The sequence below is a fragment of the Lonchura striata genome, chromosome 6, assembly GCF_046129695.1.
Source record: "Lonchura striata isolate bLonStr1 chromosome 6, bLonStr1.mat, whole genome shotgun sequence".
NCBI classification, from domain to species: domain Eukaryota; kingdom Metazoa; phylum Chordata; class Aves; order Passeriformes; family Estrildidae; genus Lonchura; species Lonchura striata.
In genome coordinates, this window is record NC_134608.1 from 52,405,810 (window position 1) to 52,433,580 (window position 27,771).

The following is a 27,771-nucleotide window of genomic DNA, read 5'->3' on the forward strand; positions in this document are numbered from 1 at the left end:
ACTTCATTTTTTGGGGCCCTACCTGTGCATGCTGTGATCAAACACCACCGAAAAAGAAGGGTTGCAAGAGGGGGGAGGAGAAACTCTCGACTTCACCACTGAGTGTCAGGGTGACCACGGGCCTTTGCCACCCCCTGCAGTGCTTAACATGACAGAGCCGGCAGAACAGCGTGCTCCCTATGGGATCAGTCCTATAGCAGTGGAGTCACCTCCATGAGCCACCAGCACTTCTGTGTTACTGGGGACCTGACACCTTCCAGCGTCCTCATGTCACCCTTGGATGGCTAGTGGGCTGAATCCTGGTAAGCTCTGAGGTGTCGCCCCCAACGGTGTCTCACGGCCTTGCCGGGGCTGCTTGTCCGTCCTGACCGCACTGAGACGCGGCCAAGGCTAACGGGAAGAAACGCCCGGGCTACGTACTCCCCGCGGTGGGCGGGAGCCCTCACAGTGGCACTCGGCCGCTTTGTCCACCTCCCGTTCTACACCGCGGCCTTTCCTGGTCGGTGGCAAAGTGTCACAGGAGGTTTTCATTCCAGAATGCCTCCCGTGTCTCCTGGAATGGCGCCCGAGAACGGCGTGGGAAAAGGGGAAACCAGAGGAACGGACGTGGGAACCGGGCGCGCGGCTGTCTCCGCTGGCCACGCCCCTCGTTATGACCACGCCCCATTCCCGGTGCCCCCGCCCCGCAGCGCCACCTCCGGGCCGGCAGGGGGAGCCCCGCGCAGCCGCGACTATCCGGAAAGAAACGAGCGGCGGCGGAGGCGGCCGAGGCAGGGCTGGCGGTGCGGGCGAAGCGGGCGCGATGGCGCAGCAAGTCGAGCAGCTGCGGGCGGACGGCGTGGACAAGGAGGTGCTGCGGGAGGGCACCGGGCCGCTGCCAGACTTCCGCGACGGCACCAAGGTCAGGTCTGCGGGGGGACGGGCGGGGTAGGGGGATGTGGGAAGCGGAACGCGGCGGGGGAGGCGCGCATGCGCGCCCTCCCCCCTCCGCCTGCGTCGCCATGGTGACACCGCGGGCTCCTCCTGCTCCTTCAGGCCACTTTCCACTACCGGACGCTGCGGTGCGGCGATGAGGAGACTCCCGTGGACGACAGCAGGGCGCGGGGGAAGCCTATGGAGCTCATCGCCGGGAAAAAGTTCAAGCTGCCGGTCTGGGAAGCGGCGCTGCGAACCATGCGGCCCGGCGAGCGCGCGCGCTTCCGCTGTGACGTCAAGGTGGGCGGGGCCGGAAGCTGGGGCGGGGCCTGCGCGGGTGGGCGGTGACTTTATGTCGTGGGCGGGGGTCGCGGCGGCCCGGCGCGCTCCAGCCGTGGGGTTCGAGGCTGGAGCATCCTTGTATTTTTAACCCCCACCGTCCTCAAATTCCGGCTCTCTTCCCTCCCGCAGCACGTGGTGCTTTATCCGCTAGTGTCCAAGAGCCTGCGGAACATCGCAGCTGGGAAGGACCCGCTGGAGGGGCAGCGGCACTGCTGCAGCATCGCCCAGATGCACGAACACTACTCCCTGGGGTATCCCGACCTCGATGAGCTCCAGAAGAACCCCCAGCCCCTCATCTTTGACATTGAGGTGCTGAAGGTGAGGTACCGGCATGGGGAGCTCAGGGTGGGAGCGTCCAGGAAACACACAGATGTGGCATGTGGGATGTGGTTTAGTAGTGGCCCTGGCAGTGCAGGACTCGATGATTCTAGAGGTCTTCTCCAACCTAAACAATTCCATGATCCTGTTCTCTGATTCCATGATGGGGTGTTGGCAGGTGGAGCCACCCGGCTCCTACCAGCAGGACCCATGGGCTATGACAGATGAGGAGAAGCTCCAGGCTGTGCCCCAGATCCACAAGGAAGGCAACGAGCTGTACCGGCAGGGCAAGGTGCCTGAGGCGGCTGCCAAATACTACGATGCCATCGCCTGTCTCAAGAACCTGCAGATGAAGGTGGGTCTCCCCACAACCACACAGGCATCCTTAGGAATGCAGGGCTTGAGAGCTGCCCCATACTCCCCCTGCTCTGTCTGCAACAGGAGCAGCCAGGTTCACCAGACTGGATCGAGCTTGACCAGAAGATCACACCCCTGCTCTTAAACTACTGCCAGTGCAAGCTGCAGTGTGAGGAGTACTACGAGGTCCTGGACCACTGCTCCTCCATCCTCAACAAGTATGAGGGTAAGGAGCCACGAGCCATCCCAGGTGGCTGTGGCGGGCACCAGGACAGCCCCACGCTCTGCTGACACTGGCTCTCTCCCCACAGACAATGTCAAGGCCTACTTCAAGCGGGGCAAGGCCCATGCAGCCGTGTGGAATGTGGCCGAGGCACAGGCTGACTTTGCCAAAGTCCTGGCGCTCGACCCCTCGCTGCGCCCCGTGGTCTCCAGGGAGCTGCGGAGCCTGGAAGCACGGCTGCGGGAGAAGGACGCCGAAGACAAGATCCGCTTCAAGGGCATCTTCTCCCAGTAGAGTCCGTGGCTGCAAGGGAGAGCCCAGTGCTCTCGGGACAGGTTCTTTTAGATATTCCACATGTGGAATGGTCATGGATGATTATTAATGTTTAATACAGATTTTACCTGTTTGAAGTCAGTGGAAATGGCCCCGGAGCTCACCATGGCCTGGGGACGCAGCCGGGGCTCATCGTCACGCCAGGGATGCATGAGTGACAAGAGCCTGCTGCTTCCTGCCAACTTTTATCACTTATTTGATGTTTTTATACTTCATGGTGGCTATGGAGGGGCAGCACTGAGCCTTGGCCCCAGCTCCAACCCGTTCATGCCTGTTCTCCATACCACCTCATTGTCACTTCTCTAGGCTGCTGCTATCATCCCAAAACAGTGTCTCCTCTTGTCATGTCAGTGTTGGGAATATTTTATATAGAGTAACAGCTTGTTCCTGCTATCTCTATAAATCTCTGGTCATGCTATGCCAAGATAAATTCAAGTAAAACCAGTCATACCCCCTGGTCACACAAGAATTTGCTGCTAGAGGTAAAACAAGGGGAAACCAAGTTGGAGAGAGGGAGGGTATCGGAGTCGGCACAGCCCACACATTCCAGGCGCTTTTCCCTGTCCTGAATGGCTTATTACCCAACTGCTGTGCCCCACAGCCATCTCCCTGTGGGACACGGTTTCCCTGGAGGGTTCCCAGGTCTTTCCCAGTGGGTGGGAATCTTGCAGCCACAGGCACAGAGCAGACTCGTGGGTGCTGGCACCTTGTCATAATCTCTTTATTCAACACTGAAACAAAAGTGGGGGAACAGAGGAACCACTCTGGAACCCCAACCCAGCCCTGCACCATGATACCGGATGGAAATAAATAGGTAGGGAGGTGCCACTCGCTCTGGGGCACAGTCACAGCCCCCAGTTCTGCACAGGGATAATGACCCTGGGGTGCAGACTCCACTGGGCACTGCCCAACGACCCCAAAGAACCAGAGGGGACGGGGCTGGGGGCAGCAGGGAGGACCCAGGGTGGCTCAACCCTGAGAGGATCACTGTGGTCCTCTGGGGGACTCTCAGCCTTCTCCCAGCACCCCCTGGTCTCAGGGGACCCAGCACCCTCATCTCCTTGCAATAGCCTCATGGCCCAGCACTGGCTCTCTGCCCAGGTGCTCCTTGCTGGGAAATCAGGGATGTGATAGAGGGGGGACATGGCCATGCCATCCTCACTCCTCACCCTCCAGCTTGAGGCTGATGCTGCGGGGCTTGGTCCGGGAAAAGCCGGGGGGTGCTGAGGGGGGCCCCCCATCCCGCTCTGCCTGGCTGGAGCCCCGAGAGCGCAGGAGTTGGCTCTGCTTCCGCAGGAAGTCGACAGGCGCCGGGCAGCCATAGGTGCCTTTGCCCAGCACGGGTCGTGGGGGGCCCTTGGGGGAGTGAGCCAGGGCTGCGGCTTCCAACTGGGCCAGGTGGGCAACATAACCCTCAGAGAGGAACTGCAGGACACACAGACAGCCTGAGCCAGTGGCCATGGCCGGCTGGTGGGGTCAGCCATCATGCCCTGCATCCCCAGTCTGTCCCCAGTCCCGCCACCAGCATACCTGGCACTGGTTGTGGAACTTCTTGACGGCCCGTCCCACAATGTAGATGTGTGCTGGTGCGAGTCCCAGCGAGCTGTAGACGGAAACATCCTTGGTGGAGCCGTAGCCAGCAACTATGGAGATCTCTGCCTGCCCAGGGACAAGAGCATTAGGGCAAGGAACAACCCTTCCCACAAGGACAGCTACCCCCAAGTGCTGGGACACCCTCATGTTAAGAGGGACGGCTGGGAGCTGCCCTGAGAAGCTTCCAGCTCTGCCATGGCAATGCACTCCAGCTCCCAGCATCTCCACCGGGATGCAGAGGTGCACAGGATTCAGCACAGCCCACACCACCCCATCACTGGCCCTGTGTCCCAGCAGCATCCCCACACCCACCTCGGTGCGCAGGCTCTGCAGGAAGGCGGCTTTCTGGCGCAGCGGGTCATGGGTGAGCCCATCGCAGAAGGAGACAGCGCCGTGAGGGAAGTTGTGCTGGGACAGCCAGGCCACCACACGGTGCTTCTGCATGTCGGGGCGCCCCGTCACGTAGATGATCATGTACCCCGAGTCCTGCCAGTGCCTAGGAGGGGACATGGGTGGCTGCCAGGAGCCTGTGTGGAGACAGTCCTGCTATGGGAAGCTGGGATCTCCCAGTATAGCATGTATGGGTGCTACCTCCAAAACCTCCCTGCTCCTAGGGATTTTATCAAGGTGAAGGCACAGCAGAGCAGTGGGGACCACATCCAAACTTGGAGAGATTATTTTCCACAATAGGGCAGCAGCATAGAGATGATGTGCTGGAGGCAAGGGAGTGGTGGAATACCCTCCCCCTTGTCCCTGCTCTGACACCCCCCCCAACTGAGTTGTTAACACCATGAAAGATGGGGAGACTGACTCCCTGACTGAAGGGCACCCACCTTACAACGTCCACAGCCCCCGCCCGCACTTTAGGGTCACTGCCCATGATGGAGACGCTGGCAGTGAAGGAGCCGTCGATGCTGAACACAACAGACTCGGTGCCACGGGCCACCACGGTCAGGTACGCCTCGGCATAGCTGTGGTCCCCTCTGCGATGGCAGAGGTGGTGGCTCAGCACCGCTCTGCTGCCAGGGCAGCAGGTGTAGCTCTGCCAAAAGGGCTGGAGGAGAAACTGAGGCAACACCTCACCGGACTACCATGCGCACAGGGTAGATCCCGATGGCCAGAGCCTTGTCTGGAGGGATGGTGAAGGTCACACGCCCGCTGCCACTCGTCACCTCGGTGCCATAGAACAGCCACTTCCCTGACAGTGGCTGCGTCATGATGTAGATGTCCACCTGAGAGAGGGAAACGGACTGGACATCCTGCTGTGTCCCCATACAAGTCCTTCTCCCGCCATCCCACATCAGGTCCTGTTAACCACATCCTTCCCCTACTGTGGGTTACACCAGCCCCATGCCTGGTCCTGGACACCCCACCCTGTTTGAGGGGTCCTGGTGGCCCCCTGAGCCCAGCAATACCTTCTCCCCAGTCAGTGTCACCACATCCAGGGGTCCATACATGAAGCGCCCGCTGAGGACCTGCGCTTTGCCCTCACACACAATGACATCGCAGGCACGGTGGTTGGCCGTCACGTTCTGCAGGCACATGAGGTTTCAGCAGCTTCTGGGGGAGCTCCTGAGGTGCCACTGGGACACCACTGGGCTGTGGGATTGTCCCAGAACCCACACACCCCAGGATGCCCAAGGTGGCCTCCCACTGGCCACATACCCGGATCTTCACTTGGGTGCGCTTGCGCTGCCACTTCTCCCGAGGGATGGCAGGGCTGTAGATGGAGCTCTCCTCACTCTCTGCAGGCTGTGGCCCCTCTTTCTCCATCACCTGCCGACAGCATAGGACCAGCTCAGCCTCGGCCAGCCCCAGCCTGCCACCCACCCCACCATGCCCACCATACCTGGCGCAGGATGAAGGCCACCACATCGGAGGATTCCCAGTAGCTGGCATGGAAGAGGTGGGGCAGGGTGATGGTGGGGAAGGCAGTCAGGGCATCGGGGCAGTACAGAGAGTAGTCAATGCGCTTCGAGCCCCACCAGCGCTCCAGGACTGCAGGGAGAGCTGGAATTAAGCCTTTTCCAGACCTCATCCCCTTTTGTGCAGCCTGAGGTGCCCACATGGGATGGGGTGGGTGGGGATGATACTTACTCTTGACAACCTCACTGGTGCTGGCAGGAGTGGGGGGCTCTGCCAGCTCATTGCCCTTCCAGAAGCCCCCAAAGCTGCCAGTGGGGGTAGGGGGAGCAGCCACATCCACTTTGGGCAGGAACAGGGCAGAGTGTGTCTGCAGGGCCTCCGCTGAAGAGAGAGCTGAGTGAACACATCCAGAGCCCCCAGGGACACCCACCACTCCAGCAGAGACTCACAGTAGTGGCAAGTGCTTGTACATCCCTCTACCCGCACCCAGCCAGGATGTGGGTACCCTGACGTGGTCCCAGGGTGCCTGGTACCAGCCTGGTGGGAACCTGCTCACCCAACAGGGACGAGGTGCCATCACCCAGGGGGTACTTCTGGTATCGGGGCACACTGAGCGGAGGCACAGCATGGAAGGCCTTGGCCAGGAGGGGCTCCAGGCGGGAGGCGCAGGGATCGGCAGCGTGGAAGAGGTTGTAGATCTGCTCACAGGCAGGACGCAGCTGGGCCACTGCAGCACAGAGCAGGGTCAGAAGTGCCCCCAAGGGCTGGGGAGCAAAACACACAGGAGGGATAAAGCAGGACACAGCAAGAGGAAAGGCTGGAGAGGGAAATTTGGGGCACCAGGGATAGGCTGAGGCCGGCACAGAGCAGGAACACTCAGCCACCCACCAACACCCACACAGCTAGGGCTGGGCATGCAAGGGGCACCAACCCAAGCAGGGCTCTCTGGGTTGGTCCTGGGGAGCTCAGGCTTGTCAGATGAGCATGACTCGGGGACTTGAGCCCTGCAGGGAGGGTCAGGGGTTGGCACCGTGGCAGGCGGGGATCCTTACCATCCAGAGCAGGCATGACAGTCTTGCGCAGTGCCAGCACCAGCCCCAGTGGGGAACCGAAGAGGAAGAAGCCGGATACCTTAAATTCGAGGCGGGTGCTGGCACCCTCTGCCCCATCCAGCACCACAGCACTGCTCCGGGGTGCCTCTGCCTCCAGCGGGGCCTCGCTAGCCTGCAGGCTGGGACAGCAGAGACAGTGGGCATGGGGAGGGATGGCAACACCGCACTTTCACTACCCTGAAGGCAAAGCTGTGCCTATTGTGGTCCTGCTATCCCAGAGGAGCTCCAGCAAGATCCCCCCAGGGCAGGTAGCCTCCATGAAATGCTCCTTCCCAGCCTGGAGCAGATGGGAATTGCACCCTTCCCATAAAGCACAATATAGCCAATCATTCCCCTTGGGCTCACCTGCACGTGGAGCTGTGCTGCTGGCTGTCCCCCTGTGTCCCTGGGGGCTCGGGGCTGGCCTGACCCAATACTGGTGCTCCCTCTGTCCCATCAGCTAGCGGGTCTAGACCGCCACATTGCTCCGGGGAGATGGGCTCTGTGCTCTACAAGGAGAGGCAGCAAACACCCAGATCCCATGTAGCCCCCAGTGCACCCCCAAACCCTCCCTGTGGGGGGTTGGAATGCAAGGCACTCACCAGGCTGCCACGGCGGCTGCTGCTCCGGCTGCCCCCTGAGCCTGCCCAGCTCTGGCACAAAGCATCAAATCCCAGGATGCCACCCACACAGTCCCCCAGCAGCACCACCTGTGGAGATCACAGATCCATGAGGAGAGTGAAACCCCTAAGCCCTTCATTCAGGGTCACCGCTGGACCCCAGAGCCAAGCTTCCCCCAAATTCCACCTCACCTGGCCACAGAAGCCAGTGCCCTCTCCAGAGTGCAGGAAGGCTGCGTAGGCCTGGTTGGCGCGGGTGATGACAGCGCCCACAGCCTGCTGGTAGGTGCCAGAGGAGGTGGCCAGCAGCGGGAGCGCTGCCAGTGGGATGTGGTCCTGGCTGCTGGACAGGCTGTCCCTGTCATGGCTGTAGGGGCTGAGCCTGAGGGGGACACGGTGAGGGATGAACATGATTGTTCTGATATCCCATCCCATTGCATGGTACTGGTTCACCCCAGAATGCCACACCAGGAGTAATCCCTATCCTGTTCCCTCCCACCACAAGACACTTGCTCACCCAGGAGTTACCCCATCCCATCCAGCTCCATACCATTCCATGCTGGCTTGATGTCCCCATCCCTCTGCACAATGCTTGGTCAACCCAGGATGCTCCACAAGGAGTTATTTCTATTCTATCCCATCCTGCCTTACTGTCCTCATCCCACATCAAAACACCCGCATGCCCTGGGATACCACACTAGGAATTATAAGTATTCCATCCCATCACATAACACTTTCCCCAAGATGTTGCACCAGGAGTTAACCCCCATCCCCTCCCCAGTCCTTAATGTCCCACCAGAACTGAAGTCCCCTCTCCAAGAATACCAGCTCCCTGGTCCCCTGCTTTCCCAGCAGGAATCCATACTTGGAGACAAGGGCGTAGGCTGCAGCACAGATGGGCGGGCAGGGCACCAGGCGCAGGGCCACATGTCCCAGTGCCTCGGGAAAGTGGACGCGGGTGACAGCATCAAAGGTGGCCGCCAGTGTCTGCACATCCGCCTGCTTGGAGCCTGGCTCGCCTGCTCCCTGATCCAGGATGTTCCCACTGTGGAGGATGAGGAAGAGCGCGTGGATCCGGCACATCTGCTCCGTGCTCTCTGCTGTGCCACCCTGCAGGAAGGAGAGGTGTCAAGTCGGGGGGCCCAGCAGGAGGGCATGGCCCAAGGGAGGGGACACGCACCTCAGGGAAGCTGGATGTTCCCAATCCTTCACCATCCCCCTTGGTGGTGCTGGCTCCGTCCCCTGCGAGCACACAGCCCTGGTGAGGCAGCTGGGGCCTCCAGGTGGGAATCGGGCCCCTCCTAGGACATCCACCCCAGGATTTGGGGCCAGAGCACCCCCAGCGCTCACCCAGTGCCTCGTCCAGCTCTGCTGGCCGCTCAAGCGTGTCCAAGAAGTCATTGGAACTCCACTTGGTCATCTCCTTGGCAAAGACCTCATCGCTATCAGACAGATCCTCTGCAGAGCCAGAAGGGAAGCGTGGGTGGGGGGACACCCCTGTGCCTGCACACCCATCCTCAGATGCCCTTGCCCCCACACAGCCTGTTCCAAGATAGTGCCAGTACCGTGAGCATCAAAAAATTCCTCTTCTGAGCTGTTCTCCGAGTCCCGGGCAATGTTCTGCATCCGCCACTCCGACAGGCTCTGAGGAGACACGCCCCCTACCACCCATGGGGGGTCAGCACTCACAGCGCCCTGCAGAGAGACCCCCTCTCCTGCCCCACAGCTCCCCCTTGGTCCTGGACCCAGATGCCCAGGGAGATCTGGGGCCATCCCTGTGTCACCCAGAGTCCCCCCTTGGGAAATCTGTGACCATCCCGGGGTCATCCAGGGCCCCTTCAAGAAACCTGGGTCCAGACCTGGGACACCCAGAGCCCCAGCCCAGGAGACCCAAGCCAGGCAAAATAGTCCCATGACACATCTCCTATGGAGAACCGCATCATCCAGGGCAAAACCACACCAGACCCGGTCTCACCTCCATGCTGGGAAGAGTAGGAAGACCTGGAAGAGGTGGACCATTGCTTGGCAAAGGTATCATCTGAGGGAGTATCGGTGCCCGCCTGAAGCTCAGCCTCCTCCTGACCCCGAGGACCATCTGGCTCTGGCTGCCCCCCGGCACTGACCCCAGCCGCAGGTGGCTCCTCGCTCTCGCCACACTTGGCCATCTTCTGTGCCAGCATTCGCGCCGTCTCCTCCTCCAGCTGCCGGATATCCTCCATCGTCAGGTCCGTCCACTCATCCTGCCAGCACCAGGCTTGGCGGTGGGCACGCAGCATAACCTTCCTCAAACCTGGGGGGAGAAGGGGGGAAGCGAGTCCGGTGTGATCCCATGGGCTGCCCAAAAGACTCTACAGCAACCCACAGGTCTGAACTCACCCACGTCATGGATGAACTGCTCAATCTTGGACTGCATCCCCCAGTATCGGAACTCCACCTTGCAGAGCTTGTAGGCACACATGAGGGGGCCGCTGGTTGCTGCTGCTTCCAGCCAGTCATCCCCCAGCGGCCCCCGGCCTGTCTTGGATGAGTGATAGAGTTTGGGATCCTCCTCGGGCTTGTATTCCCCGGGGGAGATGGGATCACGCACAATGTCAATGGTGTCTGTGGGGGGAACAGCACTTGTCACCCCGCAGCGCTTGGCAAGGGGGCACAGGTAGGAAAACAAGGAAAAATGGACAAAAATAAGGTCAAATTATTCCCATGAGCCATGTACCCAACACAGCTGGCAGCAAACACTCTCTGTCCTAAAATCTATATCTATAATATTCTATAATCTATAATTTTGGAGTTCTGGAATTGTAGAATCCTGAACTGGTTTTGGTTGGAAGGAACTCTATGGATCATCTCATTCCACCCCCTGCCATGGGCAGAGACACCTTCCACTATCCCAGGTAGCTCCAAGCCCCAGGTCTTGGACACTTTCAGGGACAGAGCACCCACAGTTTCTCTGGGCAGCCTGTGTCAGGGCCTCACCACCCTCACGGGGAAGAATTTCCTAATAGAACATATAAAATCCCACGGCTGGAACATCACAGATGCCTTTGGTGCAGCCAAAGACATCTCCATCCCCATGTGGATCCCAATCCGGCACCCCAGGGAGCGGCAGAGGGAGGGAGGGAGGGTCTGGGAGCTTGGGGAGGGCCGGGGCTGACACACATACACGCATTAGCTGGCAGATCTGACAGCTGCAGACTGATCCCAGCCACCCTGGGGGACATGGGGGTTGAGGATGGGGACAGTGCGTGGGGCAGCTCGGCACAGCTCCTGCCTCCCCTCCCCAAAAAAGCCCAAGGGTCCCCAAAAATAGGGCACAGCAAAATCACCATGTGACACAGGAACCTGCAGAGAGCCGGGAGCAGGGAGGGCACTGAGCCACATCTCCAAACAAAGGTGACCTTTCCCAAAATGAGGGTGACCTCCCCCCAGACAAGGATGACCTCCCAAGACCAGAGAAAGGCTCCTGAACAACACCCAGGAAAACATGATGCAACAGCCGTTCGGGCTCAATCCAGCACAAAATCTGCTAGAATTTGGCTTTTGCAGCCCTGTCTCTAGGTCATGGTCTGGAGGATCCCAGGGCACCCCGCTGGCTCCCAGTACCATCACGCAGCACTGTCCCCATTTCCAGGCTATTTCAAACCCATTTATTTGCACCCCTTGATGTCCCCAAGGTGCTGTCAGCCTCTTTTCCTCCAGCTCAGGCTGAAAAAAAGGGGAAAAGGAAACTAGAGATGCCCTGAATCCACAAAAATGATGCAATGCACAGCAGGATGCCAAGTATCTTGGATAACAGCAGCAAAGAGCTGGGATAGGACCTGCTGTCCCCAAGCAGCTCCTGGCAGTGTCGTTCCCATCACAATCCAACTCCTTTTGCTTTTGCCACTGGGAGAAAGCTGCCAAGGAAGCAGTTATCCCTGTGGATCACCCAGACCATGTTTTTCCATTGCCCTTTGAAATGTGAGAGGGGTTTAAATCTGTCAGTGCTACAAGACACTAGGACAGAGAAAATCCCAGTGGGATCCACACTGGGGCTGGTTCCACTTCAACCCTTCTCCCTGTGGAAAGCAGCAGCCACTGGAGATGCTGAGTGCCCCGTGGAATGCCCATCGGACGGGCACGAGAGTGGAAAACCAGGCAGTGGGCATGGAGCCATGCCCTGATACCATCTGCTTGCCTCTGGTGGCTTCCCGGGGGCAGTAGGGACAGAATTCCTGCCCCCAGGTCCCAGCCATCAGTATCCCCGCTGGACATCCCCAGTGCCGCAAGAGCCAGGGAGAGAAATAGGTCAGATGAATCATTTCCTCTGAGTGCCTATTTTGGGCCTCCATTTTAAGAGGCAGAGCATCACACTCCACACTCTGGCGCCTGAACTGACCATGTCCACACCACTGAGAATGGGAACTCAATGGAGAGGGAAGAATCCCACCCCGAGCTCCCTGCCCACCACTCCCAGTGGAAAGGAGCCAGACAGCGATCTGGAGCAAAGCCCTGGGGAGAGGGGAAGCAGGCCAGGGAGCAGGAAAATGGGGACATGCTTCTTCAGCTCTCCCTGCTCCAGCTAATCCAAAATATCCCACAGGACCCAGGTGTGGGGTCCCATGTATGCCAGGAGAGACTGAGAAGGCAAATCCATGCCAGAATAAGGCTGGGACACAGAAAGAGAGGGGAGCAAGCTGGCACTAGAAAGGAGAAGCTGCAAACAGAAATAGAGGCAAGGGAAGAGGAACTGTCCCTGAAAATATCTTTAATGTGGAAACTTAATCCAGCAATGCTGAGAGGGAGCGGGCAAGGAGCTCAGGGCAGGGAGCTCAGGATCCAGGGAGTTCTTCCCTTCCAGCATCCCTGAAATATGAGGACCAGCAAGAAGAGTGAAGTTGAGCTCCTAAGGCCCCTTCACAACCACACACCCATCCCAGAAGCACTATGTGGGAATCCCAGTAGTCACAGTGTCCTGCCCAGCTCCCCAAGCCAGCCATACCCACCCAAAATCCTCTGCCTCTTCTCTGCTGCACTCAGGTTGAAGATGTTGGTCTGCTGTCCTGCATCCGGGCGGTAGTATGTCTCGATCTCAATGGAAAACTTCTCCACGAAAGGACACGTGTACCTGGAGAGGCATGGGACTGAGCCCAGGGGCATGGCCGGTCCTGCAGCCCACCCTGCTGCCTCCAGCTCCAACCTGGTTCGTGTGTACGGATAAGCATTCCAGGACTCCTCCTCCACCTGGAGCGCAGCTTTGGGGAGCAGTGCCCGGAACCAGCTGGGGATGTGGGAGCCAACGTGGTAGACCTTGTGGGTGTACTGGCCGCTGCCCCCGGGGCCGTCGCTGTAGGGTCGGTTAGCCAGGATCTCCACACCGCTGCCCTCGCCACTCGACTCCTCCCGGCTCTTCTTCTGCACAGAGACAATGGCTCAGTGCGGCCCCTCCAAGCCCCGCGACTCCCACGGGGAGCCCAGGGTCTCTGTACACTCCCGTCCCCATGCGCCCGCATCCACCGGCCCCACACCTGCTCACACGACCCCCTGCTTAGCTCAGTGGTCCCAGACCCACCCAAAGCCTCAGTGACACCCCTGCAACCTGCCAATCCCTTGGGATCAGCCTCAACCCCCCCGTGCCACTCCAGGCTCCATGCTCAGCCATACAGCTCCCCAGTTCCCCACACTCAGCCCCACAGCCCCCTTACACCCTCCAGCACCCCATGCTCAGCCTCAGAGCCCCCTGTGCACCCCCAGGGTCAGTCCCTGCACCCTTCATGCCTCCCCACAGCCCACTACACCCATCAGGCTACAATCTTCAGCATCTCTCAGACCCCTGCACCTCCTCAGTCACAGTCCCCAGATCCCTGCACCCCTCCAGCTCCCCACGCCCAGCCCCACAGCCCTGTGCAACCCCTCAGTCTCAGCCCTTGGACCCCACACCCCTCAGGCTCAGCCCCACAAACCCCAGACCCGTGCAGCCCCCAGGCTCATCCCCCAAACCCCTGCAACCCCACCCCGCTCAGCCCCGCAGCTCCCCCAAGCCCTCATGCTCAGCCCCACATTCCCACCTGGATCATGTACAGCTGGGCCACCTGGTACTCCTCCAGGCTCATGGGCAGCAGGATGTGGTACTCCTTGATCAGCATGGCGGCGGCGGGGCACCGCGGGGCACCGCGGGGGCAGCTCCTGAGGGGGTTTCTGTTACACCGGACCGGGCCGGCTTCGGGACAGCCCGGGCCGGTTCGGCATCCCTTCAGAACCGCTCGGGGCACCCTCAGCTCAGCCCGGTACGGGTTCGGCCCTTCTCAGACCTGCTCCGTCCCCGGGTTCGGCCGAGTCCGGTATCGCTCGGCTCCGGGTTCGGCTGAGTGCGATACCGCTCGGCTGTGCTCGGTCCCGGGTTCGACCCGGCTCGACACCACGCTCGGCTGAGTCCGGTACCGCCCGGCACCGCTCGACCCCAGGTTCGGCCCGGCTCGGAAAAGCTCGGCTCCGGGTTCGGCGGAGTCTGGTACCACTCGGCTCCCGGTTCGGCTCGGTCCGGTACCGCTCGGCCACCCTCGGTCCCACGTTCGGCTCAGTCCGGTACCGCTCGACCCCTCTCGGCGCCGGGTTCGGCCCGGCTCGGCCGCATTCGGCTCGGCTCCGTTGCCATGGCAACGCGGCCCCCTCCGCTCCCCCCGCCCGCCCGGTCCCCGCCGCCCCCGGCCCCACCAAACCTGCGCCGCTCCGCACCGGCCCCTCGGATCGTGACATCACAGCCCGTTCCCACGGCGACAGCCGTGACGTACGGGGGTGAGGGGGGGCCCGTGACGTCAGAGAGCGGAAGGCAGCGAGCGCCACTCACGGGCGCTCCGCGTGTACCGGCACCGCCGCCCCGGAAAAACCCAGTGTTTTATTTAAAAAGACACTTTCTAAAGTGATCGGCGAGAGGCTTGATCACTCCTGCACCTCTCAGCTCCGGGACACCCACCCAGCGCGGCTCCAAACCCTCCCCCCGACTCCCCCACCTCTACCCCGCGTCCCACCACCGCCATCGGGACCCACCCCCGCGGGGACACACCGAGGCCAAGTCCCAACATTGTCCTTTATTTATAAAAACACGCATTTATAAAGAGCGGAGAGCGCGGGGAGGGGGGGGCTCGGGCAGCACGGCGGCCCCCCCGCCCCCGCCGCCACCACCGGGAGGTCCCGGGGGGTCCCGGGTGGCAGCTGCCGTTACGTGCGGGCGTTTCGCTCTGTCTCTGCCAGGCACTCCCTGACCAGCGCCCGGGCGTGGATGATCCCTGCGGGGAGAAGCACAGGGACACCTCGAATCATCCTCCAGTCGCTCCCCGCGGGGCTGAGGAGCCTCGGGGGCGCAGCCCCGCGGCGGCCCCGGTTTCCCACCCTGCCCCTACCCCGCTTCAGCCTCTCCATGGCGCTCTTGCTGCCGGCGTAGGTGGGCCGGATCTCCTTCCCCATCTCCTCGATGACCGAGAGCAGGTCGGTGTAGGTGCTCTGCGAGCCCTGTGCCCCGGGGGGCTTCATGGCCTGCGGGAACACGGGGACAAGCAGGGACGGAGGGGCTGGGGGCCGCTCCCGCCGCCGCGCCCAGCCCCACCGGCCCCGGCCCCGCGCCTCACCTGCACGTAGCCCATGGACGGCGGCCCGAAGTCATTGAAGAGCGGCCGGAAAGGGGCGGCGGCGCCAGGGACGGAACCGGAGGGCGACGGGACACTCGTGGCTGCGAGAAACCGAGGGTCACGGCCGCACTCCCTCTTCCGCGGTACATCCCTCATCCGGCAACATCCCTTCCCGTGGTACCCCCCTCCATCCCTCCGGTCCCTCTCCGCTCCCGGTGCCCCCCGTCCCCCGCGGTTACCGCGGCGTTCTCTCACCGGCGGACGGTGCCCCGGGCCCCGGCGGGGCGGGGCTGGCGCTGGCGGCTCCGGGGGTAGCGGGGGCGGGAGCGATAGGCTTGTAGGACATCCCCGACGGCCGCCCGCCGCTCCCGGATCCCTGGAGCCCCGCGGCGGGGGTCGGCGTGCGGCCCCCGCGCTCGCCCCGCCGGTTGTATCGCCGGTGCCCGCCTCTCTTCAGCTCAACGCGGCTCCGCTCGGCCCGGCGGGAAGCCGGGAACCGGAGCGGAGCGCGGCGGCCCCGGTTCCCGGTAGCGCTGCGCGGCCCCGGCCTGACCCGGGTCTCTCCCCCCTCCGCCGCCGCCGGCGCTCGCGGTGATGACGCAAGCGCGTCACGAGCGAGACGTCATCACGCCGCCGCGCGCCCGCCGGCCGGTCACCGTGGAGACACGCGGCGTCGGCCCCGCCCCTCGGTGCCTCTCCGACCACGTGACTGCCGGCTGGGCCACGCCCCCTCGCTCGGCGGGGACCCCTGGGGATCACGTGACCGAGCGGCGGCACCGCCTCGGGGGCCCGGGGGGACACCGGGAGCGGCACCATCGGCACCGCCGCGCTCCCCCCGCCGCCGAGGCACCCCGTGCCACCGCACAGCCCCGAGCCGGCGCCGGTCAGGGCGTCCCGACTCTGCGGGGGTGAACCCCGGCCCGGGTTTTGGGGAACCGGCCCCACCCGCCGGCCGTGCCTTCCCCGGAGCCCCGTGCCCGGGATCCCGGCTCCCTGCGGGGTTCCCGTGAGACACACTGGGAGTCCAGGGTTTTGGGGGATACCAGTGGATGGCACGATCACGAATAAACTCTTTGGAAACAACACAAAACACAAACCAGAAGTCTGTAGAGAGAGTTTTATCATTTCAAAAGGGCAAAATAGGCCCCAAAACTGCAGCCAGGGCAGGGAGGGTACCTACAGCAGCCCTGCCTGCAGCTGGCTGAGGCCCTTCCACCCAGTAATACTTTATTTCTCTCCTGGAGGGTCTCCTGGCTGGGCTGACAGGAGTCTCCCCTGTGCTGGGGGCTGCCAGAACATCCATGAGTGTCTGTGCCAGCCCCGAAAGGGGAGGGATGCCTCACCCTAGGCTGGTCTGGGGTGGGTCTGAGCTCAAACCATGGTGATGGGGCAGGTTATGCTGTGCAGTCCGTATTAAACCCGGTGTGGGGGGAGCCTGAGGGGCTCATTGCGGCACAGAGAGTGGGAATGGAGGCTGGAGGGAAGAGCAGCAGGGATGGGGAACAGCTGAAAAAGAAGGGACCATGATGGTGTGACTTTTAGGATGAGGTCCGGGTGGGGAGGGGGATGATGCAGGGAGAGAGCAGAGATGAGAGAGAGAGAGTAGTTGAAGCTTGGCTGAGCCTGTGCAGAAGAGGGTCCTGACTTCGGCCCCGGTGCCTCCCACCACGTTCAGACCTCAGCATCGGAGCAGCTCCAGCACCCAGCCTCACCCCAGGCACGGGCACCACTGTGCCAGCACTGCCCCAGCCCCTGGAGCTGGGGGTCCCTCTGTGGCCCCCTCGTCTTCATAAGGCACGGGGGGCTTGGGTTCCGCGTTGGCACACACCGCCCTCAGCGCGACATCATCCGCACAAACTCTGCCGGGGTAAACACACACGTGGAACATCCCACATGTCCCTGGGGGTGCTCCTGGCCCCTTCCCTGCTCCTACCTTCGAAGTCCACCAGGCCATCGCCATTGAGATCCACATCTTTGAGGATCTCATCCACCTCCCGATAGTTGAGCTGCTGCCCCAGGAGCTTGCGCATGGCCTCCCGCAGCTCTGCCATGCTGATCTGTCCGTCCCCATTGGTGTCAAACTACGGACAAGGTCCCGTTGCCACCAGCCACTCCTGGCACGCTGACAGCCTACCTGTCTGTCCCCAGCGCCCCCATACCTCACGGAAGGCGTCACGCAGCTCCTTGATCCCAATCATATCCGCCGTCTCCGCCAGCATCTTGGGGCCCATCAGCTCCACGAAATCATCAAAATCCACCTTGCCCCCGGCTGCGGTGGGAGAGGGGTGTCAGCGGGGTGGGGGGCAGGGACCGATGGGCACCCGCTGCCCCACCACATACTGATCTGCTGGGACAGCTCGATGAGCTCCATCTCCGTGGGCATGTAGCCCATGGTCCGCATGCATTCGCCCAGGTCCTTGTAGCTGATGTAGCCGTCGTGGTCCTTGTCAAACTCCCGGAACGCCTGCTTCAGCTCTGAGGACACCACAGTGTCACCACCCAGCACTGCCACCCACCCAAGCAGGACTCCCGCCCCAGCACCTCACCTTCGATCTCCTCGGGCCGCAGCTCCCGGTCCTGGGGAAGAGAAAATGGGAAGAGACAAAGGAGGGGTCCTACTTCCAGGGATCCCACAGGGATTCTGCCCTCAGCCCCCCGGGAGCACAGGCAGCACACGAGCAGGGACGGTCACGTACCCGTTGGGTGATGGCGATGCTCTGCCGCAGGAAGATGCAGGCCGGCCCCACCAGCCCCTGCAGCACCGAGTATCCCTGCATCGGGGGTGTCTGCGCCGCGTCCAGCACGTCCTCAGGGTCCCCTGCGCCGGAGGCTGGAGCACCCGAGCACGGCTTCCCATCCTGCGGGTGGAGCAGGCGTCAGCAGCGAGGGGGGGCCAAGCAGGGACCCCCTCCTCCTCTTCCTCCTGCCCCGCGGGGTGTCACAGCCCTGCTGTACCTTGGGGAGCCGCCTCTCAGGGGTCTTGGTGCAGTTGCCCATGGCTGGGGGCTGCCCCCACGCCGCAGGACATGCCTGGCCCCGGGGGGGCTGGCTGGCGCAGACCGTGGGGCTGCCACCGGGGATTTGAGGTTTTTATGGAATATCTGGGGATATGCAGGGCAGGCGCGGGGGGGTGGGTGCCGCGCCCGCGTGCATAATCCTCCGGATTATTCCCGCTCGGCCGCCCTGCTCCAGATGTGGGCAGCCGCCCAGCTGTTCCCCAGTCCCGCAGCCTCCCTGCGAGGGCACGCAGGATCCCCGGCGCCCACCGTGCCCCGGCCCTGTCCCCGCCGCCGGTTACCTGCCCAAAAGCGGGGGGCGGCCGGGGCCCCGGCTCCTCGGCAGCCCGCTGAAGCTCCGCGGGGGACGCACCACTACGGCTTAATCTCCCCCGGCTGCCCGCAGTGCCGGCGGTGCCGGGACCCCTGAGCCGAGGGCCCGGGCGGGAGCCGCGGGCAGCCCTTCGGCCGGGGCCGCGGCGCCGGGGGGCGCCCCGGCAGGCGGGGGGCGCGGGGCTGCCCGCGCCGTGGCGCTGCGGCCCGCGGAAGAGGAAGAACATTCCGCCCGCTCCCGCCGCTTCTCCCCACGGCCGGGGCCAAGCAGGAGGAAACCAGATCGCCCCGAACCTGCGCCCGGCCCTCGCAGGGACGAGGCCAGCGCCGTCCCCGGGACCCGCCGTGCAGCGCAGGAGATCGGGTGGAGCGCAGCGACCCCCCGGGGCGCTGGAGGGGGGGAGCGGGGCGCCCCGGGGGGCTCCGGGGGGGCGCACGGGGGGCTCCGGTTTCAGCGCCGAAACCCGACCCGGGCGCGGGCGCGGGGCACGTGCCGGCGCGCGGCCGGCGAGGCCGCGCCCCCTCGGCGGCAGCGAGCCCGCCCTGCGAACGCGGCCCCGCCCTGGCCCCGCCGCCAGACCGGCCCCGGTCCGGCCTCTCTCGTGGCGTCACTGCCGCGCCGCCGGCGCTCCCCTGGCGTCACCGCGGGGGCGGCTGAAGGTGACGGTGGTCGGTGCCGGTGCCGGTGCCCCCCGCCATGGCCGGCAGGCAGCTGCTGGCGCTGCGGCGCCTGCCCGCCGCCTCCTTCTCGGTGAGCGGCGACGGGGCGGGCAGCGCCGGGAGCGTGCGGTACCGGTTCCGGTGTTCCCGGCGCTGAATCCGTGTGTCCCCGCAGACGGCGCCCAAGAAGACGCAGTTCGGGTCGCTGCGGGATGAGGACCGGATCTTCACCAACCTCTACGGGCGGCACGACTGGCGGTGAGTAGCGGGAGCAGCGCGGGGAGCGCCGGTGCCCCCGGCTCAGCGCCCGGTGCCACCGTGCCCGGTGCCCGCAGGCTGCAGGGCGCGCTGCGCCGCGGCGACTGGTACAAGACGAAGGAGATCCTGCTCAAGGGCGTGGACTGGATCCTCGGCGAGATCAAGACCTCGGGGCTGCGGGGCCGCGGCGGTGCCGGGTTCCCCACCGGGCTCAAGTGGAGCTTCATGAACAAACCCCCGGACGGGAGGTGAGACCGGGACCGCCCGCAGCGCCGGTGCCGCGGCCCCGCCCTGCGGGGAGCCCCCCCTGACGTGAGCTGCCCGCAGACCCAAGTACCTGGTGGTGAACGCGGACGAGGGCGAGCCGGGCACCTGCAAGGACCGGGAGATCATGCGGCACGACCCGCACAAGCTGCTGGAGGGCTGCCTGGTGGCGGGGCGGGCCATGGGCGCCCGCGCCGCCTACATCTACATCCGCGGCGAGTTCTACAACGAGGCCTCCAACCTGCAGGTGGGGGAAGCCCCCCACAGCCTCCCCACGCCCCCCGGCGTGGCCGGGGATGCTCCTGGGCTCACCCCCTGCCCCGCTGCAGGTGGCCATCCGTGAGGCCTACGAGGCCGGGCTGCTGGGCGGCGACGCCTGCGGGTCGGGATACGCCTTCGACGTGTTCGTGGTGCGCGGCGCCGGCGCCTACATCTGCGGCGAGGAGACGGCGCTCATCGAGTCCATTGAGGGCAAGCAGGGGAAGCCCCGCCTCAAGCCCCCATTCCCCGCTGACGTGGGTACGGCCCCACAGCTCTGAGTTCCCAGCTGCCACCCCAAAACAGTTGTCCCCAGGACACTGTCCTGCTGCAGGGACAACACCACAGCCAACACCCTGTCCATTAAGAGCTCCCACTGCTTCATAGAATGGTGTGGGTTGGAAGGGAGATGAAAAGACTGTCTCATTCCACTCTGCTTCCATGGGCTGCATATCATAATCCTAGATTGCTCCAAGCCCTGTTGAACCTGGCCTTGGACACTTCCAGGGATGTTGCAATCACAGCACCTTTGGGCCACTTGTGCCAGGGCATCACCACCCTCACAGGGAGGAATTTTTTCCTAATGTTTCCCCAGGTGTGTTTGGCTGCCCCACCACGGTGGCCAACGTGGAGACGGTGTCAGTGGCCCCCACGATCTGCCGGCGTGGCGGCGCTTGGTTCGCCAGCTTCGGCCGGGAGCGGAATTCCGGCACCAAGCTCTTCAACATCTCGGGGCATGTCAACACGCCCTGCACAGTGGAGGAGGAGATGTCGGTGCCGCTGAAGGAGCTCATTGAGAAACACGCCGGTGAGCGCTGCGGCCAAGCCGGGCCAGCACAGGGCCGGAGCTGCCTGACCCTGTCCTGACCCTCCTCTTTGCAGGAGGTGTCCGTGGGGGCTGGGACAACCTGCTGGCCGTCATCCCCGGCGGCTCCTCCACACCACTGCTGCCCAAGTCTGTGTGTGAGACGGTGCTGATGGACTTCGACTCCCTGGTGCAGGCGCAGAGCGGGCTGGGCACAGCCGCTGTCATTGTCATGGATAAATCGGTAAGGGAGAGCCCCTCCGACTCCCCCAGCCGCGGTGGAACCCCCACCTTCCTCACCCTCCCTCTCTCCCCAGACCGACGTCGTCAAAGCCATCGCGCGCCTGATCGAGTTCTACAAGCACGAGAGCTGCGGGCAGTGCACCCCGTGCCGGGAAGGTGGGCGGGGAGCCATGGGTGAGGGGCTGCGGGGCGGGGCACGGCAGGGACCCATTCCCATCCCAATTCCTGCAGGCGTGGACTGGATGAACAAGGTGATGGCGCGGTTCGTGCGGGGCGACGCGCAGGTCGCCGAGATCGACGCGCTCTGGGAGATCAGCAAGCAGATCGAGGGACACACCATCTGTGCCCTGGGCGATGGCGCAGCCTGGCCCGTGCAGGTGAGGGGCCCGGACGGCTTGGAGGGGCCAGCAGCCTTCCCTGCCCCATTAACCAATTCCTCTGCTCCGTGCAGGGCCTCATCCGCCACTTCCGCCCCGAGCTGGAGGAGAGGATGCGGCGCTACAGCGAGGCCAAAGGCCAAGCGGTGTCGGCATAAGGATTCACCACCACACCTCCCTTCTGCTTGGAAGGGGTTTTGGGGGTGCTGGCAGCACTAGGAGGGTTCCCAATAAATGCTGCTGTGCTCCCAGGCTCTGCTGTGGACATTAAATGGGTGTCAGAAGGGACTGACAGGGAAGAGGCCCTCTGTGTCCTGCTGCCCCTGGAGCAAGAGATCCCCAGGGATCATGGGGTCACACAGCTGGGGCCTCGATACCCCCAGAGTGGACATCATGAATTTCCATGAGGTTAGAGGTGCGGCAGAGGTGATGGCTGTAGGGTACTGACAGACAAAGTCCCCTCCTTGGGGACCCCACAATCCCTGTCCTTGCCACAGTAGCACCAGGACTCCTCCTCCTGTGCCTGTGCCAAGGGCCAGCTGTCCTGGCCCCACTCCACAACTCGGAGCCCAGGGCAGTTCCAAACATGGCTTTTACTGAATCACAGTGTGCGACATCACTGCTGGGCTCTGAGCCGTTTCCCCCGTGTGCGATGGGAGAACCGAGGCACGGGGACCCCCCTGCCCTTCCCCGCTCAGGCTGGGGCTTTCCGGGGAGGCACGTGGGTCTTCCTGCGGTAGTGGCCAGGCACCAGCAGCTCCAGGGTCAGCTCGGTGATGATGGCTGTGAGCCCCCACACTTTGTGGGGGCCGTTGAGGAACACGGGCAAGGTGTATCCGTAGCCGCTGGCCATGCGGAAGTGGGTGTAGCCCTGGTTCTCCTCGCGGAGCAGGTGAGCCAGGGGCAGGGTGAACACCTCCTCCACCTGTCAGCACAGACCACAGTGACCAGAGCAGCTGCCACGGAAAGGGGAGTGGGCCTGGGGAGGAGTCACTCACCTCATCAGGGTTGGGGTTCAGTGTCAAGGCCTCCAGCGGCCCCAGGTTGGCCACGACGGGTGCCACGGTCATTCCATGCTGGAAGGCGTGTCAGCAAGGGACAGGGTGACACCCCCTCCCCAAAGTGCCTGTGCTTTGACCCCTCTGCACCCAGTGCAGGCACTGCCTTGTGCCCTGTGACCTTGAATCCCCACAATTCCTGTCCCTGCTGATCTGTCCCTGTCACACCAAATCCACCACCCTTGTCCCTGCTGCCCTGTCCCCATCACCTCTAACACCCATCACCTGTGTCCCTGTCACCCTGAATCTGCCACAAATTACACTATTGCTTTGTCCCTGTCAGCCGTGACCCTGCTGCCTTTCCCCTGTCATTCCAATCCTCTGCTACCTGCAACCCCCCTCACCTGTGTTCCTGTCCCTCTGACCTCCAGTCACCTGCACCTTGTCACCCACCTCCTTGCCTTGTCCCTGTCACCTGTGTCCCTACTGCTTTGTCTCTGTCAACTGAACCCCTTCCTTCTCCGTGTTCCTGTGGCCTTGTTCCTGTCACCAAAACCCCTGACACCCCAAACCCATCACGCCAGAACCCTGTCCCTGTCACCTTGAACCCGCCCATGACCCTGCCGCCTTCCCGGTCACCTCGAACCCGTCCCCGTGTCCTGCCCTCTGCCCTTTTGCTCTTGTCCCCGCACGCCCTTGTCCCCACGCCTCCAAGCCCCGCCGACCCTCGGTACCCGGTCGGGCAGCGTCCGAAGCTGTCCCCAGACGCTGGTGGCCGCCACCGCCACCCCCAGCTCCTCCCGAGTCTCCCGCAGAGCCGTGGCCACCGCGTCCCCGTCCGCCGGGTCCCGCCGCCCACCGGGGAAGCTGCGGGAGGGATCGGGGGGGGTCAGGGCCGGCCCGGCCCCGGTGCCCGCTCCCCCCGCCGGTACCTGACGTCGCCGCTGTGGGGGCCGGCGAGGCGGCGGGAGCGGAGCGTGAAGAGCAGCGCGGGGCGGCCGCGCACCGAGCACAGCGGCACCAGCACCGCGGCCGCCGCCGCCGCGCCCCCCGCGCCCCCCGCCGCCAGCCGCGCCCGGCACCGCCGCTCGCTGCCGCCGCTCAGCACATCCCCGGCGTCCCCCGCACCGCCGGCACCGCCCGGGCCCGCCATGGCGCCGGCACGGGGCGGGGAGGGGCAGCGGGGGAGGCGGGACCGGCACCGCCCCCCGCACCGAGCCCGCCCCGCCGCGGCCCTTCCGCACCGAGGGTGGGGCAGCCCCGCCCGGTGTGCCACAGCCTCCTCCGGCGCGGAACGGCCGCTCCGGGTACGAAACCACCCGAATGAAACCGCCTGCCAGCTCGGCCGTGCCCCCGCCTGCTGTGCGACAGCCGCTCCCAGGCGTGCAGCGCTTTGTCTGTGTGTGCGACAGCCGCCCCCAGGTGTGTGACCCACGTCCCACCTTCGCAGGGTCCCTGCCAGGTGTGCACGTCCTGCTCCAGCCCTGCCAGGTGTGCAACAACTCCGGCCAGGTGTGCCACCTACCCTCCAGCTTTGCAACAACCTTCCGGCTCTGCTGGCTGTGCTAGTCCTGCTCCAGCTGTGCTATAACCCTCATCACGTGCACAGCAGCCAGGTGTGCAGTAACCCCTCCGGGGTGTGTCCCTCCTGATGGTGTGTGACAGCCCCTGCCAGCTGTGTGACCCCACCTTCCAGCTCCACACACCCGCCAGGTGTGCAAGGCTCACCTCTGCCCCCCTACAGGCCTTGCAAGGACCCTTCCAGGCATCCAACAACCCCTTCCAGGTGTAAAACAACCCCTTCCAAGCATACACTCCGCCCACTTCTGACAGCCCACACGTGCCACTGGCTCTCCGTGCCACCAGGCACCTGGGCTTTTCAGGGAATTTCCACTGTGGAAACAGCCTCAACGGTGTTAGAGGCTGGGAAAAGGCTCCTGGATAAATCAGGGAATGCTGGTGACCAGCCAGCCCCTCTTCCCAGAGAACTCCCATAGACAGAAACTCTCACACCTGCATCTTCAGCTCTCAGCAGGAAATGATTTTTAAAAAACTGTATAGAAATCATCACTCTCCATGATTCTTTGCTTCCAAAGCCCGTCATTGGCTCCACAACCCCATTCCCATCTCTGGAATCAGCGGAACCTCTGCTCCTCCCACACGTATCGCTTCCCTGCTGGAACTTTGCGGAAGAACAGGCTGTTCCCTCGGCTCATGTTGCCCTGGAAAGGGAAAACAACCATGGAGAGGCCACAAAAGGTCCAGGGCAGCCTCTCCAAACCCCATGGGGCTCCCACCTGGCTCCTCTCCGTGTTTGGTGTAGGCCAGCATATCCCAGCTTCAGCACTTACCTCCCTGTGCAGCTGGCTCCAGCAATCCAGCCAGGAGGAGTAGGTGGGTGCATAGGGAAGGAGCCCCCCGGCCAACCTGGGAAAGGAGGAAAGACCCACAGGGAATTATTCCCACCCGGAAATGACCTGTTCCCTCTGTAGCTCCACACTGGGTTGAACCCCAAAACAACCCTCTCCCACTTTAAGCAAGGAGGGATCAACCCGGTGGAGCACTGAAAGCACCTTTCCACTGGGGAATTTTGGTAAAATGGTTCCAGGAGCTGATCCTGGACACACTCTCCCTGGGGCAGAGGAACACAGGTGTCAGTGGGACTAGGGACTCACCCGCAGTTGTTCACGGCCATAAGGTTGGAGACCAGGACGAAGGGGTAGGTCAGCATGCTGGCAAAGAACTGCAGAAAAAGTAGGGATCAGTGGGATGTTCCCTCTTCCCTCCACATCAGGAGAACCCCTCGGAGTTCCACCCTGGGGAGGGAGCCCACTCCTGCCACCTCCACAGGGTCACACATGTCCTCCAGGGAGCATCCCTTGGCCTGTGGGCTAATGTGGCTGATCCCAGCCTAGCTCCATCCCCACCCTGGCAGCCGCAGGATTCCAGGAACACACCGCTCCCTAGGGAAAGGATCCACCTCCTTCCCGTGGCCGCACTCACCCCAGTGACCGCCTGGGAGTAGCTCTTCATCTCAGTCATGGTGGAGACCTGGGGGAGGAGCAACAGCACCTGAATGCCCCCAAAATGGGATTGTGGCTCCCAGAATACCCCTGGAGCTGTCCCCCGTCAGCTCCTGGCACTCCGGATCGCGGCACGGAGCCTACCCCATTCTCCAGCGCGTACGTGTTGATGAGGTAGGCCAGCATGTTGCACAGCCACAGGGAGAGGATGTCCCCGAGGAGCCGCGGGATGAGGCCGCTGCAAGGGAGGAAACAGTGGGAATGCTGACTGAGGGCTGGGATCCGACTGTGCTGGTTTGGGACAGGGGGTGGCTGTTCCCACAGCAGCCATCCCAGGGAGCAGGGATGCTCGGGTGAGTGATCTGGAGCTACTGGAGGGATCCAGGATACTCCCAAGAAGGCTTTGGGATGTTCCCACAGATGTCACCCCTGCCATGCCCCTCCCTGCCTTGCCGGTACTCACGCGAAGAATCCCAGGATTCCCTCTTCCCGGTAGATTGTGGCGAAGGCGCTTAGTGTCCCACTGGGATAGCGAGAAAGAGGAGGGAGAACGTCAGGGCCATCTCGGGCTCCCAGGGCTCCCGAGCACACACAGCCCCCGGGCCATACCTGTACTTTGTCTCTCGGCCAATGAACTGCACCATGCAGCGCAGGGTGATCACTGTGGGGACACGCGGGTGACACGGGCGTGACACAGCAGGGACAGCAGGCACCTGGCACTGCGCCCCACGGTCCCTTGGGATGGGGGGACACCTACCGTGGAAGGGGTGGGTGATGAGGGTGGCGGCAGAGCGGGCGACCATCTCCCGGGAGGTCTGGGAACAAAGGGAGCATCACCAGGAGGGAAGAGGGATGCGACATCCCACTGCCTTCCTCCTCCTCCTGCTGCTCCTCACCTCCTTGAGCACCTGCTCCAGTGAGGACACTGGCTCCTTCTTGCTGGCTCCAGGCTGGAGGGGGAAGGAGGAGTCAGGTGGGAACAGCTGCCCGGAGAGGGGACGCTGTGCCCAGGGTGAAAGTGGAAGCTCCTGGCCCACTGGAGCACTCCGGATGCAGGGCTGGGGCTGTCCAAATCCAGGGGATGTGGGGAGCAGGGAGAGAATGGAGAGAAAGGAGCGGAGGAGAAAGAAAGAACAGGGGGAAACAAAGGGGAAAAGAAGGAGGGAAAGCATGGAGAAGGGAAAACGGACAAAACAGAATGAAGGAAAGAGGGAAGGGGAGAGAGAGAAGGGAAAAAGAAGGAGAAAGAGATGAAAGGAATGTGGGAAGGAAGATGAGAAAAAAGGAGAAGGGAGGAACAGAGAAATAGAGGGAGAAAGGAGGAAACGGGAAGAGAAGGGAAGAGAAGGGAAGGATGGATTCCCCATGGGAAGCATCTCTGCACCCACCTCAGCCTGCTCGGCCTCCTGGTACCGCTGTGGAGCAAAGGGCAGGGTCAGCGCAGGGCCAGCATTGTACAGGGAGCCAGGGGGCCCCGGTGAGCCCCAGTCCCGGCGGCAGAACCCCCGGTCCCTGCAGCGCCGCGGGCCCGGCGCCCCGCCCGTGCCGGTACCTGCAGCACTTTGCTGTGCACCACGGTGCCGATGGCGCTGGAGCAGAGGCGGGGGGCGAGGCCTTTAAAGAGTCCTGCTCTCCCGTCCACCTTTACGATGTGCTTGGCTGGGGACAGCGGGGACCGTCAGCCCCGGGGGGACCCCACGGCGGCGCCGGGACGGCGCCGGGGCGGCCCCACCAGGGCGGACTCACCGTAAGAGAAGAGGCCGGGCAGCTGGTATACCTGGCGGCCGAAGATGTTCCTCCCCAGGGTGGGCGGCAGCGGCTCGTAGCCCACCTGCGGCGGGAACGGGCAGGCTGTACCCCCCGCGCGGCCGATACCGGGCCCGGTACCCCCTCTCAACCCCGCCACTCCCGCCCTTACCTGTACCAGCACCTTCACGTACATGAGCGGCTGCGAGAGCACGGTGAGCCCCGAGCCCAGCAGCACCTGCGAGGCCGCGTCCGCCATGGTGCCGCCCCGGCGTCACGGCACAGAAGGACACGGCCACGGCTGCCGCCGCTTCCGCTTCCGCCTCCCCGGTACTTCCGGCGTCGCCGTGACGCGATTCCGGCCGCTTGGGGGCGCCCTGGGAGCGCAGCGGCTGCCATGGAAACGGCGCCGCGGGAGTTGCCATGGCAACGGGGCCTGCGGGCATGGCGCACCCCTGGGCCTGTGGGGACAGCGGGGACAGGGGGGACAGCGCTCAGGAGGCACCCCAAGGTGACACCATGGGGATAGGGCTGAGGTGACACCAGGCAAC

The 27,771-nt window shown here is 63.5% G+C and overlaps 7 protein-coding genes across 9 annotated transcripts; 2 read left to right on the forward strand and 5 right to left on the reverse strand.

The window, feature by feature from the left end:
- The first annotated feature begins 697 nt into the window (after positions 1-697).
- AIP (AHR interacting HSP90 co-chaperone) lies at positions 698-2,941 on the forward strand. Of its 2 annotated transcripts, none has more exons than XM_021556067.3 (6): positions 698-901; positions 1,036-1,215; positions 1,387-1,575; positions 1,754-1,930; positions 2,017-2,150; positions 2,244-2,434. In XM_021556067.3, exons 1-6 carry the CDS (start codon positions 803-805, stop codon positions 2,314-2,316), a joined length of 852 nt encoding a protein of 283 aa, XP_021411742.2. In that variant the 5' UTR covers positions 698-802; the 3' UTR covers positions 2,317-2,434. The 2 variants fall into 2 exon arrangements, with proteins under 2 accessions (XP_021411742.2, XP_021411741.2); XM_021556066.3 differs by having other exon boundaries at positions 700-901; positions 2,017-2,158; positions 2,244-2,941.
- A 244-nt stretch (positions 2,942-3,185) lies between these two features.
- Positions 3,186-14,435, reverse strand: PITPNM1 (phosphatidylinositol transfer protein membrane associated 1). 2 transcript variants are annotated; one of them, XM_021556064.2, is made up of 24 exons: positions 14,354-14,435; positions 13,703-13,820; positions 12,835-13,049; positions 12,641-12,762; positions 10,035-10,259; positions 9,634-9,948; positions 9,224-9,319; positions 9,009-9,116; positions 8,839-8,900; positions 8,524-8,768; positions 7,851-8,040; positions 7,641-7,748; positions 7,405-7,547; positions 7,000-7,178; positions 6,504-6,674; positions 6,179-6,328; positions 5,931-6,079; positions 5,747-5,857; positions 5,497-5,613; positions 5,165-5,313; positions 4,915-5,064; positions 4,394-4,577; positions 4,019-4,147; positions 3,186-3,913 (listed from the first exon to the last, which is right to left on the reverse strand). In XM_021556064.2, exons 2-24 carry the CDS (start codon positions 13,778-13,780, stop codon positions 3,647-3,649), a joined length of 3,663 nt encoding a protein of 1,220 aa, XP_021411739.2. In that variant the 5' UTR covers positions 13,781-13,820; positions 14,354-14,435; the 3' UTR covers positions 3,186-3,646. The 2 variants fall into 2 exon arrangements, with proteins under 2 accessions (XP_021411739.2, XP_021411740.2); XM_021556065.2 differs by lacking the exon at positions 14,354-14,435 and having other exon boundaries at positions 3,186-3,844; positions 13,703-14,326.
- Positions 14,436-14,707: 272 nt separating this feature from the next.
- Positions 14,708-15,850, reverse strand: CDK2AP2 (cyclin dependent kinase 2 associated protein 2). Its single transcript, XM_021524767.3, has 4 exons — positions 15,515-15,850; positions 15,260-15,360; positions 15,035-15,167; positions 14,708-14,920 (listed from the first exon to the last, which is right to left on the reverse strand). Exons 1-4 carry the CDS (start codon positions 15,603-15,605, stop codon positions 14,853-14,855), a joined length of 393 nt encoding a protein of 130 aa, XP_021380442.1. The 5' UTR covers positions 15,606-15,850; the 3' UTR covers positions 14,708-14,852.
- A 1,135-nt stretch (positions 15,851-16,985) lies between these two features.
- Positions 16,986-18,116, reverse strand: LOC110485017 (calcium-binding protein 2). Its single transcript, XM_021556063.3, has 6 exons — positions 17,956-18,116; positions 17,806-17,836; positions 17,600-17,734; positions 17,419-17,528; positions 17,193-17,340; positions 16,986-17,118 (listed from the first exon to the last, which is right to left on the reverse strand). The coding sequence occupies exons 1-6, from the start codon at positions 18,034-18,036 to the stop codon at positions 17,093-17,095; spliced, it is 531 nt and encodes a 176-aa protein (XP_021411738.3). The 5' UTR covers positions 18,037-18,116; the 3' UTR covers positions 16,986-17,092.
- Positions 18,117-19,204: 1,088 nt separating this feature from the next.
- Positions 19,205-21,707, forward strand: NDUFV1 (NADH:ubiquinone oxidoreductase core subunit V1). The gene is made up of 10 exons (XM_021556061.3): positions 19,205-19,339; positions 19,424-19,506; positions 19,584-19,754; positions 19,834-20,017; positions 20,100-20,289; positions 20,624-20,836; positions 20,911-21,077; positions 21,151-21,232; positions 21,308-21,453; positions 21,528-21,707. Exons 1-10 carry the CDS (start codon positions 19,286-19,288, stop codon positions 21,609-21,611), a joined length of 1,374 nt encoding a protein of 457 aa, XP_021411736.1. The 5' UTR covers positions 19,205-19,285; the 3' UTR covers positions 21,612-21,707.
- Positions 21,708-22,027: 320 nt separating this feature from the next.
- NUDT8 (nudix hydrolase 8) lies at positions 22,028-23,604 on the reverse strand. The gene is made up of 4 exons (XM_021524768.2): positions 23,384-23,604; positions 23,186-23,318; positions 22,452-22,529; positions 22,028-22,378 (listed from the first exon to the last, which is right to left on the reverse strand). The coding sequence occupies exons 1-4, from the start codon at positions 23,602-23,604 to the stop codon at positions 22,148-22,150; spliced, it is 663 nt and encodes a 220-aa protein (XP_021380443.2). The 3' UTR covers positions 22,028-22,147.
- Positions 23,605-24,471: 867 nt separating this feature from the next.
- MTCH2 (mitochondrial carrier 2) lies at positions 24,472-27,548 on the reverse strand. Its single transcript, XM_021556062.3, has 13 exons — positions 27,393-27,548; positions 27,221-27,305; positions 27,027-27,133; positions 26,863-26,889; positions 26,371-26,424; positions 26,232-26,289; positions 26,084-26,135; positions 25,938-25,997; positions 25,619-25,712; positions 25,455-25,502; positions 25,127-25,194; positions 24,803-24,878; positions 24,472-24,673 (listed from the first exon to the last, which is right to left on the reverse strand). The coding sequence occupies exons 1-13, from the start codon at positions 27,477-27,479 to the stop codon at positions 24,587-24,589; spliced, it is 903 nt and encodes a 300-aa protein (XP_021411737.1). The 5' UTR covers positions 27,480-27,548; the 3' UTR covers positions 24,472-24,586.
- Between the last annotated feature and the right edge of the window lie 223 nt (positions 27,549-27,771).